The sequence below is a fragment of the Telopea speciosissima genome, chromosome 7 (genome assembly GCF_018873765.1).
Source record: "Telopea speciosissima isolate NSW1024214 ecotype Mountain lineage chromosome 7, Tspe_v1, whole genome shotgun sequence".
Taxonomy (NCBI): domain Eukaryota; kingdom Viridiplantae; phylum Streptophyta; class Magnoliopsida; order Proteales; family Proteaceae; genus Telopea; species Telopea speciosissima.
In genome coordinates, this window is record NC_057922.1 from 15,743,093 (window position 1) to 15,761,285 (window position 18,193).

Consider the following 18,193-nt stretch of genomic DNA (forward strand, 5'->3'; position numbering starts at 1 on the left):
CTACTACTCAATGGATCCCACCAAAGAGATCAACAAAACCAGGCCACAATAGGCAGGCCCGTATATAACAATCTCCCATATCACATTAAAGTATTTCCGAATCACTCCAATATGGTTCCAAGATACAGGCCAAGGCCCAAGCCCAAGCCCAAGCCCAAGCCTAGACCGTGGCCCAGACGGATCAGCTCTTATCCTATTTATTGGTTAGGGATATACCGTAAATCCGGTACTACCACATGAGTTATCTACAAAAGATTACAGAAGATATCAATTCCATCCGAGCTGGCAAACTATAAAGACCTACTGAGTCAAGATACTCTAAACGGTAATGAACCCTCGTTTTCACAAAGGATGTGGGAAAGGAGTGCCACGTAATCACGTATACAGCTGAGCAGTCCACGCTTATCCACGTGTCAACCCGTGGGAGGCAAACCTAGATCGTGCACAACACCAGCCTCTTATGTTTTCATCAAAAAAAAAAAGAAAAAAAAACACCAGCCTCTTATCAACAATTCTCCAAAATAAAGTATAAAATTCTCTCCCTAAGATTGTCCCTATTTTTCTCGCTCCTCCCCTGTTCTGCAGCTTCAAACGCCATGACCACCTTTGCTACAGCTGCAGCTCTATCTTTACCAATCTCGCTCTGTAGATCCTCTAAGGTTAACACTAAGAAGGTAATTTAAACTCTCTTTTTTTTTTTTTTTATCATTTGATCTGTTCAATTTATCAGAAACCCACTAAATTTAGCAGAAAGTTTCACTTGGGTTAATAGCTCTGAAGAGATTGATGTTGGGTTTCAGGGAGTCAGACGAGGGTTTGGTGTATTTGCTATATTTGGAGAGGAAGGAGGGTTCTTGGAGAAGAAGAACACTTGGGGTACACTGTTCGACGTCGAGGATCCGAGGCCTAGAGTTCCTCAGTGTAAAGGGAAATTCTTGGATGCGAATCAAGCTTTGGAGGTGGCCAGGTTTGATATTCAGTACTGTGATTGGCGAGCTCGGCAAGATCTTCTTACTATCATGCACCTTCATGAAAAGGTAATTTTTCTTCAATCTTTTGGTGGGTTTGAAGTTGAAAGTTGATGGGTTTGTCCTCATACTTGAATGGCCTTTTCAGTTTGTATTTGATTTTGTTCTTGAAGGTTTTAGTTTTTGGGTTTGGGGTTGCAGATTGATTGGGTTTTTCTTGTTTTATTGTTATAATTGAGTTTTGATTTTCAATTTAAGTTTTTAAATTTAGAATGGATGGATTCTTTCTGATTGTTTAGTTGGTCATTACTGTTTGTGTTTGTGTGGCTGTAGGTAGTGGAAGTTCTGAATCCCTTGGCAAGGGATTACAAGTCCATAGGTGCCATGAAGAAAGACCTTGCAGTGCTGCAAGAAGAACTGGCACAGGCTCACAAACAGGTCAGTTGATGGGGTGAACATAGGCTTCTTACACAAATTCATCCATGAGTAACACATTCTCACTAAAAGCCCATTTAATGTGGACAGTTCCATTGATTAGTTACATTAAAAATTTAAAAAGATCCTCTGATCATGGGAAATATTACATGGATTGAATGTGACTCAGAATCCAACCTAAGATATCAATCAGGATTAATGGCTTGGTTCAGGATAAATTTATTGTCTACCCAAAGCAGGGGATTGATAGGCTTAGATTAGTTAGTAGAGGGTCTTGCTTTGGCTCCATACCATAGGTGTCCTATTTGATTAAAGAAGGTCAAGAACTGTGTCATACCTTGTTCCCAGATGAACAATTTTTTCTTCTGGCTTCTGACTGTACCAGGTTCACATATCTGAAGACAAGGTTTCTGATGCACTTGATAAGCTAGCATACATGGAAGAATTGGTAAATGATAGGCTGTTACAAGACAGGAGTACAACTGAATCTGACAGAAGTTCCCTTACTCCTAGCACGTCCTTCTCGTCATCTCTTGACACAGTGAAAGGCAAGTTGCCGCGGAAGAGCCTGAATGTTTCAGGTCCTGTTCAGCAATATAATCCTCATTTGAAGAACTTCTGGTACCCAGTGGCCTTCTCCACTGATCTGAAAGATGATATCATGGTAAGTTAATTTCCAAAATGCATAGCAATTTCATATGAGTACATAAGCAAGGTATTTATTCTCTCTATTTGTCTGAATTCCTCCTAACATTTTGCCTTTCCACTTATTGTTTCAGATTCCTATAGAGAGCTTCGAGGAGCCATGGGTAGTATTTCGTGGGAAAGATGGGAGTCCTGGTTGTGTTCAGGATACATGTGCTCATAGAGCATGTCCACTTCATCTTGGCTCGGTCAATGAAGGCCGCATTCAGTGTCCCTACCATGGTTAGTAAGATTAGATGAAAAAAGTTTGGTATGTACTTTCCAGATATGGTTAATAATACATATATAGGTACATGCATGAGTACAATTGATCATAGGAAGGAATAATTGTTAGACACATACATGTTTTAATTTGTAAATTGGGCCGGATGAACTTCAGGATGGGAATACTCGACGGATGGAAAATGTGAGAAAATGCCATCAACTCGATTACTTAATGTGAAGATAAGATCACTACCTTGCTTTGAGCAAGGAGGGATGATCTGGATTTGGCCTGGTAGTGATCCTCCAACTGCCAACCTCCCTTCTCTGGAACCACCTCCTGGATTTCAAATCCATGCAGAGGTAATTTTCACTGCATTTAGATGTCAGATAACTGTTATATACGAAATACAAAGTTAGCAGAGATGATTGTCTGTTTCCTTGTGTCATTAAGTTGTGCAGACTCATTTTCCTGATGTATCTTCTATTATTGGGTGGTAATGTTTTGTGCTTCCTTGTGATTTGTAGATTGTCATTGAGCTGCCAGTGGAACATGGGCTCCTTCTCGATAACCTCCTGGATCTTGCCCATGCCCCTTTCACTCATACTTCTACCTTTGCCAAGGGATGGAGTGTGCCTAGGTCTGCAGTATACCTTTCATTCTAAAAATTGTAATGATATTATCAGAAAACATGCTTTATGGATTATTAGTCCTGATGAAACAGTAAAAGTATCCATGAATTATGTGGTTACCAGTAACAGACATCATCTACTGACAAACATGGCATGAAGTTGATCCAGTAAATTTAGATTCGATTACATTAGGACCATGGGGATCATAGTTACCTGTTGAATTAGAATTTCAATCTGCAGTGAACAACTTCATGCTACTAACACTACAAACCTTTCTGAATTCTCAGCTTGGTGAAATTCTTGACTCCTGCATCTGGCCTTCAAGGTTACTGGGACCCATACCCAATAGACATGGAGTTCCGGCCACCATGTATGGTGCTTTCAACAATTGGGATCTCAAAGCCTGGAAAATTGGAGGGGCTAAATACCCAGCAATGTTCAACACATCTTCACCAGCTTCATGTGTGTTTGCCTTCATCAAGATAGAAAACAAGACTATTGTACAGAATGTCTCTGGATTTCGCTCCTATTCTGAAGCAAGTCCCATTCATGTATCTCTTGTGGAGACATTTTGCTGAGAAGGTTAGAATCTCACTCCATAAAGTAGCAGAAAATAAAAAACCCATATACCATTTATGTCATGAATAAGGTATACTAACTTTATACTTTGGTAAACCCTTTAAAGGTCAGACATGAAACTTCAGTTTACTAATTTAGATGATACACATGAAAATACATACGTTAGTTTAGACAATAGATGGATGGGATCTTTGTGCTCTCAATTCAGGTGAGCTGCTGATCCCACCACAACTAGTGATTGGATGACCATAAGTTTTTTGCACTAGGAACATAGTGTGGACTGTGGAGGGTTAGTTACACCGTTTGATGATATGAAACTAACACTGTTGGTTATAGTGTTTCAGACAAGCACCCTGAAAATCCCAGCCAGAACTGGGAAAAAAAATAGCCACACTACCTAAATGTTAGTCCTTGTGCCATTGTTAACTAATGTATTGAGTCTGTTCATCATCATAAATTTGCAAGTTAGTATAAGTTAGTATCAAGAAACAGAAGCCAAAGTACGCAGAGGAGGGATCATAGTTCCTCTAAGAATTTGGAGACGTTCTTGAGATATTCACATGCTTCCCTTCCTATATTTCTTATTACCAATCTTTTGTTGTGTTTGGGCCTAAATCCTGGATATGATGCAGGTCCTGAATGAAGATCTACGGCTGGTACTTGGTCAGCAGGACAGGATGATCAAAGGAGCAAATGTCTGGAACTGGCCTGTATCCTACGACAAGCTAGGAGTAAGATACCGGTTATGGAGAGATGCTGTGGAACGAGGAGCTAAAAGTTTACCTTTCAGCAAAACCAAGTAGATTATCAGCCAAGAAATGGATTAAATCCTTTACTGGCTCTCAACTCTAAACCAGCAGTTTACCAAGATGCGGCAAATCCAAATCCAATGTCACGCAATACTCATCGAGTTCACCACCCACCCCTCATATTTCTCATAAGTGTAGCTGAGACCCTCCGGAAACTGTTGATGGTTCAGAGGCATGGAAGAGATGATCCCCATGTACAAGTGCCTTGTAAAGAAAACTGTACACTATCTTTATTGTTTTTTTGTGTACAGTGCTGAACCCATTTTTTTGAGCTTGTTCTGCCCATTCAGGTCAACAAATGCACAAATCCTGTCCTATAACTGGTCTTTGTAGTTTGATCTCTTATCAAGCTATTGTTGTATTAAATTAAGGATATCAGTTATTGGATTTCTACTTTTTTGAGGGCAATGCCACATCAATAAGACAATAACCACATGCAATTCAATTGTGGACACCGGTGCATTTTGAATTGCTTCTGATATTTTATTTGATCTTTTTAATTTAAGTGGGTAAAGCTATACAAAAGATCGAGTAAACTTATTAGTAATGATTTGATGATCATGGTTTATATCCAAAGGAGGGTTTTCAATTGCGGACACAGTTGAACATTCAAGTGGGCAAACGCTATAATGCCAAATATAGAAAAAATTGTTTAGTTATGAGGTGTTCAGCTTAAGGTATAGGCCAAATTCAATTCTTGAGGTGTAGAACATAGAGATTGAGACAACAAAAACCCATCTCAGGATCAACAAAATTTTCTTTACTATATCACTGAAAGATCACAGCATCAATCACTTTCCTCTCTTGCACTCAGAAATGGACAAAATTCAATCATTCGAAGTTTAAGCCATATATATTGATACACACCAAAAACCCTTCTCATTAACAATGAAATTTTCGTTATTATTCATTGAAAGATCGTACTACTGAACATAGAAACGCCTGTATATAAAAGAAACCCTAACTCCCCAAAAGAAGACAAAGAAGCAAACCATCCTCTCTTCCGCTCGATCCTATCATCTGAGACATAGAAGGACATTACAAAGCTGAACCACAATAAGGGCAGAAGATGAAACCAGGATCGACGACACGAGCACAAGAGTGACAACGAAGAACATCAGAGAGCGTGGAAGGAGACGAAGAGGTTGGAGGAAGGGATACCGACTCAGGGAAAAAGAGATTGCAGTTTCTACAGTGCATTAGAGGCTCTTTACCAGACCAACGCCAAACAGGGACAAAGAAAATCTTCAGAACTTTCTCGTAATCCACCAGATCAGCTGGAGAACCGCAGGTGATACAGCGACCTACACCGGTCTTGAGAACCTGACGGACTTGTTGCTCTAATCCACCCACGAAGAAGAAGAACATCTCTGCTTCTAATTCTCTGTTTCTGAATTATTTTTTTTTCTACTCTGTCTTGGGTTCTTCGTTTTGATTTAAATAATCGCCGTGACAAATGATCAAAACTGGTAGCTCTTTGCTTTCTTCTCTCTTTTCTGCGATTCCCAAGTTTCGAACTTGCTAATCGACTCCTGCAGTTTCTCGAGGTTTCTTAACACAGATTTGTTCGGTGTTCGGTTCTCCACCCTGTTTGGCTGCTTGACAGTATAAAACCTACATGGAAGATAAGGGGCCAGATCGGTTTCCAATTCTATATGGTCCGGTTCTGATAGGTTTGGGCTAGCCAAGCCATTACGGATTCATATGCTCCGTTTGGTTGGAAGGGAAATAAAGAGAAACAAATAGAAATTTATATTAATATTAAAAAAAAGGAAAAGAACGCTACCTAGTGGCTGGTGGCTGATAGCGTGGCCCGCATTAGCTTGTGTAGACTGTGTGAAAGTATTGCACTGCCCATATGAAAAGGAAAATCTCGTCCAAAATGATGTTTTCATGCATTCTGTCATTAATCAACACACATGTGCATCCTCTAGTGGCCCAAGCAACAATATCTTTTCCTTAAAACAAAAACTTTTGTAATCGATTGTAATTAAAAGGGAAAAAGATTTCTATCCGGGAGTGTGGCCTACACCAGCACTCCCATGAGTCTATCTCTCTCCTCCCCATATGAAAAGACGCTTCTACCACCTTGTTTTAAGGAAGAGAGAGATAGACTCATGGGATAGACCACACTCCCGTACAGAAAACTGCTTCCCTTAATTTAAAATATTTAAACGTAATTAATTAATTTTTTTATTTTACAATCAAATCCCTTTGATTTAGAAAATTAATATAAATATTACACATTTTTTTATTTTACAATCAAATCCTTTTGATTTATAAAATTGATATAAATATTACACGTGTAACTTATTTTAGTTTGGGTAACTGACACTTAGGAATTAGGATACGTAATGCTTTCAGAAATTGTACTTTTAAGTACCCGACATGTCACATATTATGTTTAAGGTACCTATATCGGATCAACATTACTTAGGGAAATTAAATTTTTTTTTTTTTATTTCTAATATTACCTTATAACTTCTTTTTTTACATTTTTAAATATAAAAAACTAGTGGATCCCACGTCATCTCCAACTTATCATCCCTTCTTTCTCCGCCAACACTACTGCCCTCATTCCATACTCTGCAACCCCGCCCCTAGCAGATTCTGTCCCCAGCCTCTGCATCTCCATTCTCCACTCCACCCTCATGCTCCTCTACCCCCACTCCACCAGATCCCGGCTCCTCTGCAGCACACCCTTGAGCTGCACATCGTTTGGTGGGGCAGCTTGGGTCCACACGGGGCCATGATGTCAATCGAATGACGAGGATGAATGAAGCAGACCTGAGCATGGTGCACGTGCAATGGAGAGAAGGATTTCTCTCAAGTATGCTTCATCCATCCTTGCCGTTTGATCAGCACTCTAGCCACGAGTTGACCCGAGCTGCCACACCAGACAATGTACAGCTTGGGGGGGCACTGGAGAGCAGCCGAATCCCACCTGGACCTTTATTTGCTCCATTTCCGGGGCAGGTGCATTTCTCAAGTTCTTCTCATAGAGAGGGCAAAAATGACCATCCTACCCCTACTCGAACATACTGCCCAGGTGGAGTCCATCCCCTTCTATTAGAGGAACTTAGAAAAATGAAGCGTATAGGAAATGGAACGGATAAAAATACATCCCCACCCCACCCCCTACTGCAATCCCAGCAACAAGGGGCCAAAGATGGTAAAAAGTTAACCACCCGTCTTACATTCTTCATTTCATTGCCTGTGGGCGTCCAGACTCCGAATGTGTATGTGCCTTGGTAAGGACGATAGTTTTTCCAAAAGACTAGATCAGTGGGTACTTAAATATATGGGAAAAAGTTCATCAAAAAAAAAAAAAGCTATGGGAAAAAGAATTTTCTGGGAGTGTGACCTACACCAACACTCACATGAGTCTCTCTCTACTCCTCATATGAAAAGACACATCTGCCCCCTTGTTTTGAGGAAGAGAGAGATAGACACATAAGAGTGCTAGCGTAGGTCACACTCCCAGACAGAAAACTACTTCCCTAAAGATATTTTTTACTCTTATAAAATATATAAATGGGAAATAGATCTCTACTTGGTGGTGTTTCCTACACCCTCTCATAGGACACCGTGAGATGACACCTCTACCCCCTAGGTAGATACACAGACGTACTCACCCATTAACCCAGACGCTTGTGGAGAGACCATGCGACCAAGTAGAGATCTCTTGCACTTTTACTTTTTATATCATATCTAACTATTTTTTATCACTTTTTTTTAAGAAGGAATTTTTTTCATTAATAAAAAAAGGATGAAAAGCAACAAAAAGATTTACATGTAGTGGAGTAAATGAATAGCCGAAATCTGTTTCCGTATCTGTGTCCGTATCCGTTTAGCATTATCTGAATCCATTTGAAAGCTAAACGGATGCAAATACGGATAGACTATAGCTATCCGAAAAGCTATATTTACATGTAAACGGATAAAATATCCGATCCGTACCCGTTTAGCACTATCCGAATCCGTCCGATAGCTAATCGGATGCGGATGCGGATATAGCACTATCCGAGTCGAATCCGATCTGTTTACAGCCCTATTTAAATGACATGGGCATTAATGAGATATTGCACCAATGGAAAAGATTAATCCAAAGAAAAACTTTCTCTTCACCCATGACAATAATCTGTCCCCCTGAGTATGCACTTGCTGTTCCCAGACTCCCATCCAATAGTACCCCAAAAATAAAAAATGGTGGGTTGTGGGTGAAGAGAAAATGGGGGTTTTTTTTTTTTTTTTTTTTGGGATGAATAAAAATTATATTACAAAGAAAAGAAGAGGAGAATATACAAGCCCGAGGGCAAAAAAGAAAGAAAGAAAGAAGAGTTGGATACTACCTCAAAGGCATACACAGTCCACCAAACAGAATTATACCATAGACATCGGTCATGCTCAGAGGTACATATTATATGTGATCTGGTAAATATCATAAGTAAATGGACCATCGAAATTACAATGTATTGCAGTTCTATACAGAGTATATATGCATCGATAAATGTTACAAACATTTGAAGCAGATTTATTCCCTTATGAGCTTTTCAGCTTTATCATGTTAGAGAAATACACAGTATGCGAGAAAAAATAACTCATCTCGCTAAGTATTATTGATGTTGCAGAGAACCACTTCTAAATAATCGAACTGTCATGATCCATCATCTGCTGTCATCTAGAGTACCTACCAGACACTTCTCTAATAAGAACTCAGCGTTCACCCAAGCATGGTACTTATCTGGAATAAGGTATTAAGAATAACATTTTGGATGCGTATCAATCTGGGTGACAGTAAAGGGGCAAAGAGGATATGATGAAATTGAGCTTCATTTCATGGAGTATTAAGTAAACAAGATGGCCACAAACGAATGAACAAAGAGAAAAAACACAAACACAAATGGGGTCCACAAATTGGATCCAAAGGATAAAAGCAAACAGATGGCCCCAGGATCTGCAGATAATCACCGAAAATTTGTAAAGCGAGAAAAGGATACTGAACAAAGATGTGCAATCTTTCCCAGCAGCCATCATTAGCTTATCAACCCCTATCATACACCCAAATGAGAGGCATTAAAATTTTACACAAAATGAACATTAATGATTAATCAGCAAAAAATCCTTTCAACTAACAAGGAAACAAAGATAAGTTCAATAGCACAACCAATATACAAGATGACAAAATGTATGCGCAAGACAATAGATAAGCACTATTTGCTAAACAATAGAAAGCTCCTATGGTCAAACCAAGAGACTTCTATTTTGTTTGCTTAAAACAAAGCTGCCAAACCACAAGGGTCGACAAGAACAGAGGTGTGTGTTAGTGAAGAGACAGGGGCAAGGCAGTGACTCATCAAGGGATGCACTTCACACCTGAATCACATCCTTCCATGCACCTTATTATCGCTAGAACAAAAACTCAAGTTGATCCCTGATCATCAAAGTAGTCCCTGAGTAACAAAAGGAATATGTGCCACGATGCTATGCAATCTACACATTAAGCCCAAACAAAGAGAATGATGAGACAGATTTTGGATGAAAACAAAGCTTATCAACCTTCGGTGTTTAATACAATCCAATCCAATTAGGTAATGTACAATTCTTTTGTACCTTTTATGGACCTGAAAGACATTGGCTTCACTGGTTTTAGATATCATTAAGAAGGGAATTGTTGTTAAAGATACTGAATCAGTTTCTTGGATTAGCTATATATATATATATATATATATATTGTGTATAGTTACGGCGATAATAACTAAGAAACTCATTTCTCACATAAGCAGATATTATTCAGAAACCTGTTTCAGCTGTTTCTAGTTTCTGTTTAGGGGGTAATTCCAGCATAACCATCTGAATTAGGAGGTTTTCCCTATTTCTGTTTCTTCTGCCATTTCTACTTCCCATCTTTGCTTTCTTTTGTAATAACTACGGGTTCCAAGCCTCCCATCCTGCTCCTTATTTCCTCCTTGGAGGATTCTATGTTCTTATTGCTGTGTAATATGAAAGGGAGGAAACAATGCCTTCTAATAAACATATTTTGACCTATTGAAAGAAAACAGTAAGATACTGAATACAGTTAATAAAAGAAAAATGACAAATGATAGACTCTATTCAGAAGATTCTTCTTTAAATGCCAGAGACTAATTCTGCTCATCTTTGAGAAGCATTCTTACATGCTTCGGCAAAATTACAAGCATCATAACTAAATTTTAGATTGGCAGGTAGTCTTCCACTCCTATCCTCAATTACTAGGACCTATCATGAACAGTTGGCCTCTTAACTATCCAGATTGCCTGGTCATCTCTTCTGAATCATGGGATTCAGTATCCGAAAGCATGTCCAAGAAATAAGGTGGTTGGAAGAGGAATTTATTTCTCCTTAGGATGACCTTGATAAAATAGACCTCCCTCACTTGTGTTACCCCCTTTAGCCCTTGATAAGGTCATTCACTCCCTTGAAAACCTCAGAAATCTTCTTTGCAGGAGCCAGGAATTCCCGAAAAGACCAGCTTGTCAAGTTGAAGGTTGTTTCTGTTTCCAATGAGAATGTAGGTTTGAGCATTAGGTCACATTAGGGAAAGAACGAGACCCCACCAGTCAAATGCCTCTGGAACTTTCCTTCGGAATCCCAAAGCAAAGGAATATGATAATTTAAAAAAAAAATAATTATGAGGTTAGTGGTTAGTTAAGATGGTTAGGGACTTGGGCTCCATGATCTACTAAGTTTCTCCATCTCGCCAGTATAAGGTGCATAGGTGATAGGATTAGATCTGGGAGGATCTTTGTTGGAGGGAAGAATACCTTGAGTGTCAGGTTTGTAGGCTTTTCTTCTCAGGGAGAAAGGAACGAACATTCTCCTTTGAGTAAAAAATCTAGATTGGAATTTAGGACTCCCCAAAAGAGAAAGCCTAAGACGTGGAAATGGCGGAAATCACATAACTCATTTTCTGCCTGAAGAAAGCAGCTAAAAACAACAGATCAATTTCTTCATAAGAGTATATGGAAAATTAGCCACTCCCCTAAGTAAAAGGCCCTGCATTGTGAGGTCAGCCACCAGAATAAAGTTAATTCTTTTGATGTGATTCAGAAACCAGCTGCCAGCAGAAAAGAAAGAGCTGGACCTCAAGCCTCTCGTGTGCCACATGCAAGTAGGATGAAGTCTGTCAACCATTTCTCTACACACTGTTCTGCAAGGAGGCATGAGTGACATTTTTCATGGTTATCACCTTATCGGTTATTGTAGCTCTGAAAATTGTCCTATCACCTGACTTCAGATCCTTTCTTCGAATGGGTTTGCTCATTGGCTTTATCAAATAAAGCTCATAACTTTTCAGCACCACCCTTTTCCTCCAGCCCCCCCCCCCCCTCCCCCTCAAAAAAAAAAAGTCCCTAGTACTACATTTTATTCGGAGGTGAAAAGAACATAAATGGCGAATCAGCAATTTTAATAACCAGGACCCGAAAAATAGAATTGCAATACGTAACCAGAAAAGGATTGTTTATGGATGGGCTTCATATGATTGACTTCGACAGAAAAGAATCAGCTAAAAAACAGAAACATTGTCATAGAAACTTTTACATATTTGATGAAGAATGCAGAATCTAACCCAATCATTACTGCTTAAAATAGAACACAAAATAAATTAAGTCTATACCTCCAGGGTGAAACTTCATGTAGGGTGATATATTGTACACACGACCTTTTAACACAGTCCAAATAGAACCTTCTTTTTGGTGTTGTATAACTTCTTCTATGGAAATAAGCCTTTTATTTGACTGTCCCTTTAATCCTGAAGCAAAAAAACCAAGAAACTCAGTAAAGAACAGTTTCTGTTATCAAAAAAACAACATAAGAAATCCACCTGAGACCTTGACAAATCAAGTAAGAATGTAAAACTGTAAAAGGTGTAATAGCACAAAATGGAAAAACGCAAATGGACTCAAGGAATGATGTCAATAATCAAGATTTATAATCCATGAAAGCAACATGTGTTCTTTCCTTTATTCTCTAACATCCATGTTGACACACTTCCCTTCCATCCTCAGTCCTACATGGCAGTTCCCTTGTTCTCTTCCTTATTCTCTCACATATGTGTCTCTTCACTCTCTCACCTCTTAATTTTTTTAGAAAGGTAACATTTTTTTAGACTTTTTTATTAATCTAAACTCCCTTCAATTAGTTAGTCCAATCCTCATGCCCATGCAAATGTAAATTGTCTCCATTAAAGTAAATCTTTCCATTGTTTCGCTTCCCCTACCTATCTTAATTTCCCTAATCATTTCCCCTATCTCTTTTCCTCTTCATGCTAAGTCACGCCATTCTTTTTTAGGCAGCTCTCTCTTTATAACAAAAAGGGCATACCCAGTGCACAAGGCTCCCGCCATTGCAGGGTCTAGGGAGGGTCATAATGCATGCAGCCTTAACCCCGCTTTGCGGAGAGGCTGTTTCTGGACATGGACCCATGACCGCTAGGTCGCAATGCAACCTTACCGATACGGACTCGAACCCACAACCACTAGGAATCTATCTCTTAAAATCTCACCTATTCTACCTTCTCGATCAATCTCTCAGACACTGAACCGATCTCTTCTCATACCACTGCCACCAAATTCTCTCTCCCAATATCTCTTGGTAACTTTCCTCTGAAGTTGTCAAGGCGTCGTCACGCCTTGGTTGACTTGGGCGCCTTAGACGCCTTGGTCACCTAGTTGGTGTCGCCTTACTTTTTTACTCTTTGGTCACCTAGACACCATGACAACTATGCGAGTTTCCTCTCTCTTATACAATTTTTCTTGAATAAATATGTTATTTCCTAATATAACTCACTGATTTGCATTCATATTAGCGACCCTTTTCACTTTGGAATTTCCTTTTTCAGGTTTTCCTAAAAATTCAGTTGCTCTTTCTTCCTAAAATCCTATAATCTTAAAAGATCCCTAATAAGATGGTTCTCTCCTTAGGTGGAGTTTTACCACATTAAGTTAGATATTTACAAGTGGATAAGGAAACTTGGTGTTGCAGAGATGAGGATGTTGCCCAAAGGATTAAAATAAGGTGAATGAAGAGGAGAGGTGCAACCAGAGTACTGTGTGATCGGCATATCCCTTTAAATCTTAAAGGAAAATTTTATAGAACTGTCATTAGATCAGCCATGATGTACCCCACATGACAATTCAGCCATGATGTACCCCACACTTGGTAAGGACCATAAAAACTCTATACAACAATGCTATCAACTACTAAAGTAACGCAGACATTCGGCACCAATTCAAGGACAGAAACAAAGAGCAACTGCTTAGTGATAAACAGTTAAACGCTATAACATCTATGGCAAAGGGAATAGTTCATGAAGTACCTGCAAGATCAGGATGTGACCGAGTAAGCTTAAACCAGTCCATTGGGCTATATCCTTTCTCAAAAGGAACCTTGGCGCGAGCTGCAGGCTTTTTGATAACACTCTTCTGTCCCTGTGAAACTTTACCCGAATCTCCAGCATGTTTTGATGATTCACTCAATTTTTTTGGTGGTGACATATCAATAACATTAAAAGACAAAGAACCAACTGTTTCCTGCTTGTTACTGGTGGCACTGTTTAATGAACTTTCTTTCTCTAAAAAACCATCCATTTGATTAATACTTGCTGCATTTGGGAAACCCTCCTTTAGAGTGATACGACCAATGTTAGGTACAGTTTCCTGAGGTTCCCAATTGTCTGGGTTGACCGGAGGACCAACCTAAACGAAAATTTTGAAATAGAAAAAGGTCATAAGGCTGAGTTTGTCCAAGTAAAAAATTAAACTGCAAAAAAAAAAATCAGAAAAGTAGTAAACTTACCTGACAAAAGGTGAAGTCATCATTATTGCTCATCTCACTTTAAATTGCAGTCTTTTCCTGCTCTATATATTGATCTCAGATGTCCAGTCCAAAACTTGTTCACTAACAGGTTTGCTTAGTTATGATATGCCCGTAGTATCAATCTGAAACTGAGGGAAGGGGAAAAAAAGAAGGATGATCAAACAGAAATACAACTTGTGTGCAATTTTTAATACAGAATTACCAAAAAGTAACCATTTGACATCATTCCTATTGGCAATCTGGCATTGTGTCCGACAGCTCCGAGGAGGGAGAGAGAATGGAAGAAGAAGAAGACGACGGAATGCAGTCTTCTCATTCTAATTGTAAATTTGGTATCGATTCTAATTCTCAATTCTAGCAAAGAATTAGATTTGGTATCATGACATACATGCTTGGCCCCAAATCTACAGGCCAATTCTTAATTAGGCTACAATTGAGATTCGGCCTTCAGCCCAATTCTCCAATTACAAGGCACACAAGAGAGCAACTTTGGAGAGGCAAGAACTCAATTCTGCGCTAAAGTCTAAAATAGGGTTTTGTCATCAACCAAAGGAGATGGGAGGATTTGGAGATGCAAATAGTATATCCAAATGCAATTCTCCAATTCTGAGAATTGGAACCAGAATTGCAACTCTGAGTACTCGCCATAATTGAGAATTAGAATTGATCCAAATGTACCCTAAATATTTTGCTATTTTACTTTTTATAACTAAAGAGAAACATTTTTTATAGGGAAAATCTTCTTGTAACCAAAGTTGGTGAAAAAGCATTTGTAACATTACTTTTTTGCTCTTTTAATATAAAACATTTCTTTTTTCAACAAGAGTAAAATCCTATCATTTCACATATGTACTTAAAAAACGTGCAAGACAATGTTAAGACACTTTCAAGTTATTTTGCAAATCCGTTTTTACCCGCCTTAAAGAACTTTTTGGATTAAGACAAGGGACAATCAAAAGAAGGTTACAACTTCTCAGTTCACCACTTTGGTTACAACAAGATGCACCATTTTTTTTATTTTATACATCAGTCCACTTATGTTTCGACAAAGAAGAATCAACTTTCTTGTATTACACAAAAAGGCCTCCTTTAAATTAAAACTACAAATAAGAAATTCTACATAGGGAAAGATGCATTCTTTAAAATTAAAATAAGAATAAGAAGTTCTACTTATTTGGTAGGCTCAAAAATCTACCACATGGCATATTGGGTGGGACCCAAATTTTGCAGACAAGTAGACCCCTAGGTCTCTTGCTCACATGTCAAGCTAAATTTTCAGAATCTATAGAAAACTGCAATAGAATAAATAAAAAGGGTTACCCTTTCGGTCCCAAATTTTTGAGATGGAAAACATCTTATACCTGAATTACTCCATTCCCTGACTTTTTGCCATAGTCCACTATTTTGATTGAATTTTGGCTGCTTCCTTCAAATTAGCAAACAAAAGTTTTTTCTTTCCAATTTATTGCTGAACCCAGATTGACAATTCAAGGGCACAACAAATAGATGGTGCTTATGGGAATCTGCTCAGTGGTTTATACACATTAAAATCACGAAAAAACAACAAAATTACTTTCCAAAAGGGTGCCGGGCACAACATCCTTTTCCACATTGCCCAACGAAAGGGGGTTAGAGGGGATGATAGCTCAAACTATCAGGCAACCTTGATAGTTCAATTACAGAAGCCAATATTTGACAACACATTAAGCTTATAGGCATTAATACATAAAACAAGAAAAGATAGCATAAAAAGGAGAAAAACAGTTAAGTGAAATAAATTTCAGGATCCATTGACACAACAAGAGACATAAAAAAGCAACTTTTTTACCATATAAAAATCAACGAAGGAAAACAATCTGGAGGAACATAAGAAAATTCAAACTAATTTAATTGGACAGGAGTTCAACTAACACCTACTTGATTCTCAAGCGCAGGTGAATTTTGGTCTTCTCCAACAAGTTCAAAACCTGCAAACACAAAAAGTATGACAACATACTGGACAAATTTCTTTTCAGCGAACCAAAAAAAAAATACAAAACAAAAAGTTAATCAAAACAAAAGAGACAGAATTTTACTTTGATGAGAGTTCGTTGTCTTAAAATAAATAAATGAGGCCGGAGGGAGGGGAAAGAAAGAAAAAATAACGAATCGAAAAATTCACGAACTAGGGCTTTGATTAATCGAAACAGTGAAACAATGAAACCACGGAGAAGAACAAGTCGGATAGGTGTTTTGATATCGAGATAAAATTAACTGTCTGAGCTAAAGGAGCTAGAAGCTTAAGAAAGGATACAGAATCGCATGATTCAGGAAGAAAAGAAAATAAGAGTAACAATTTATTTTTCTTTTTTTCCCTCCCAACGACTTTGTGTTGGTCTTTCCCAAAGTCCAAACCGAACAATTGAAAAATAGCGACGGAAATTGGACTCTTGTTTCCGGATTTGGATATTCCAAAGGAATTTTAGAAAATAGGGATAATGATCCCCACACCAGCGGTGTGAAAATCTCTCTTTCATTCTCTCATATTTTTATCTGCTCCATTTGCTGTCCGCTCCACTTCCCCAAGTTCCAATAATAGAGGGGGATAGACCCCATCCGGGCAGTGTGTTTAGACAAGGGTAAGATGGTCATTTCCACTTCCTCTATTCGAGGAACTCGGGAAATGAAGCAGATAAAGGTCCCTCTCTCTCATATTTGTCTTGATGATGTTATATGTCATCCAATATTTTTATCTGTTCCATTTCCTGTCCGCTCTATTTCCCCAAGTTCCTCGAATAGAGGGGGTGGATCCCATCGAAGCAATGTTTTCGGGCAAGGGTAGGGTGATCATTTTCGCCCCCTTCTATTAGAGGAACTTGGAGAAATGGAGCAGATATAGGTCCTGTGGTCCCTCTGCTCCTATTGACAAAGTATGAGGTGCCCCTCCCATGTCCTCCATTGGTTTGGCATACCCGAACAAGTCTAGTTGAACAAAGAAAAGTCAACTAAGACAAGTTTCACAGTCCAACTCTATCTTTTTCCTTCTCCCTTTTAGTAGGGCTACAAGAGGGTCGGGTTGGGCCAGGCTTTATAAAACCTTAGCCCAACCCTGAGTCCCCTTAGCTGGGCCCATGCCCAACCCGACCCTAACTCTGGGCCTGAAAAATCCAACTCTGACCCTCCCTCAGGGTTGGGCCGGGCTGACCCTAATTGGCCCTGATCATGGGGAGGGGGAAAAGAGATGCATGGGCTGGAATGGACCGAGGAGAAAATTATCAATTTTATATAAAATAACACTATAATAAAATATATGATATCACTTATTTTCTATATTATATAACAAAATATGGGTGACATTTAAAGTTTATAATATATAAATTATAATAATATATATTTAATAGTTTACAATATGTTTTAACCATATCCCCCTCTTTTATCTCTCACAAGACTACTCTAGCGACTCACTAGAGAGGATCCTTGCACATAAATATAATGACTTATAATTATTTAAAGTTTTAATTGTAGTTAAACAAAATGACCTCTGAAAAAATGAGAAGAGTCACATACATAGTGAACCATATGGTTAAAACATGCTTACGATTTTGATATAACCTATTTAAAGGACTTTTAGTCTACTAAAGTGATCAAATCATCCCTCATTGTAAAATAAATAAATGTTATGCAATAGCACAAAAAAATTTCAAAGTTCTTACCCAAAAATTAAAAAAAGTTCAATGCAAAAGTTTGTATTAGGCCAAAAAAATAAAATTTACCCAACCCATGTAGGGAAGACTTCCTCAATAACCCATAATGTTGTGGCACATGGAATGATACTGTGGCAATTCTAAAAATTGGGTAGAGAATACATAGTTTGGATTAGGCATGTACCAAATTTACAGAGCCTAATCCAATAAAATATTCTTCCGTGTATGGACATGCATCAACATATATGCCCATGCATGCCTCCAGTATTCCAATCACCACTTTGTACTTTCCTAGTCTTGAATTTTCAAAACTCTATTTGTC

General features: G+C 38.5%; 3 protein-coding genes across 6 annotated transcripts; 1 reads left to right on the plus strand and 2 right to left on the minus strand.

The window, feature by feature from the left end:
- Positions 1–514: 514 nt before the first annotated feature.
- LOC122667016 (chlorophyllide a oxygenase, chloroplastic-like) lies at positions 515–4,811 on the plus strand. 2 transcript variants are annotated; one of them, XM_043863166.1, is made up of 9 exons: positions 515–674; positions 801–1,037; positions 1,302–1,406; positions 1,789–2,067; positions 2,183–2,330; positions 2,488–2,672; positions 2,838–2,950; positions 3,230–3,524; positions 4,154–4,811. In XM_043863166.1, exons 1-8 carry the CDS (start codon positions 597–599, stop codon positions 3,426–3,428), a joined length of 1,344 nt encoding a protein of 447 aa, XP_043719101.1. In that variant the 5' UTR covers positions 515–596; the 3' UTR covers positions 3,429–3,524; positions 4,154–4,811. The 2 variants fall into 2 exon arrangements, with proteins under 2 accessions (XP_043719101.1, XP_043719102.1); XM_043863167.1 differs by lacking the exon at positions 3,230–3,524.
- Positions 4,812–5,212: 401 nt separating this feature from the next.
- On the minus strand, positions 5,213–5,698 carry LOC122667019. The gene has a single exon (XM_043863172.1). It carries the CDS (start codon positions 5,696–5,698, stop codon positions 5,369–5,371), a length of 330 nt encoding a protein of 109 aa, XP_043719107.1. The 3' UTR covers positions 5,213–5,368.
- A 3,229-nt stretch (positions 5,699–8,927) lies between these two features.
- On the minus strand, positions 8,928–16,299 carry LOC122667017 (cytochrome b5 domain-containing protein RLF-like). 3 transcript variants are annotated; one of them, XM_043863171.1, is made up of 7 exons: positions 16,264–16,299; positions 16,106–16,155; positions 14,168–14,310; positions 13,689–14,067; positions 11,988–12,122; positions 9,331–9,381; positions 8,928–9,074 (listed from the first exon to the last, which is right to left on the minus strand). In XM_043863171.1, the coding sequence occupies exons 3-7, from the start codon at positions 14,198–14,200 to the stop codon at positions 8,998–9,000; spliced, it is 675 nt and encodes a 224-aa protein (XP_043719106.1). In that variant the 5' UTR covers positions 14,201–14,310; positions 16,106–16,155; positions 16,264–16,299; the 3' UTR covers positions 8,928–8,997. The 3 variants fall into 3 exon arrangements, with proteins under 3 accessions (XP_043719106.1, XP_043719103.1, XP_043719105.1); XM_043863168.1 differs by having other exon boundaries at positions 8,928–9,381; XM_043863170.1 differs by lacking the exon at positions 16,264–16,299 and having other exon boundaries at positions 8,928–9,381; positions 16,102–16,121.
- Positions 16,300–18,193: the final 1,894 nt, after the last annotated feature.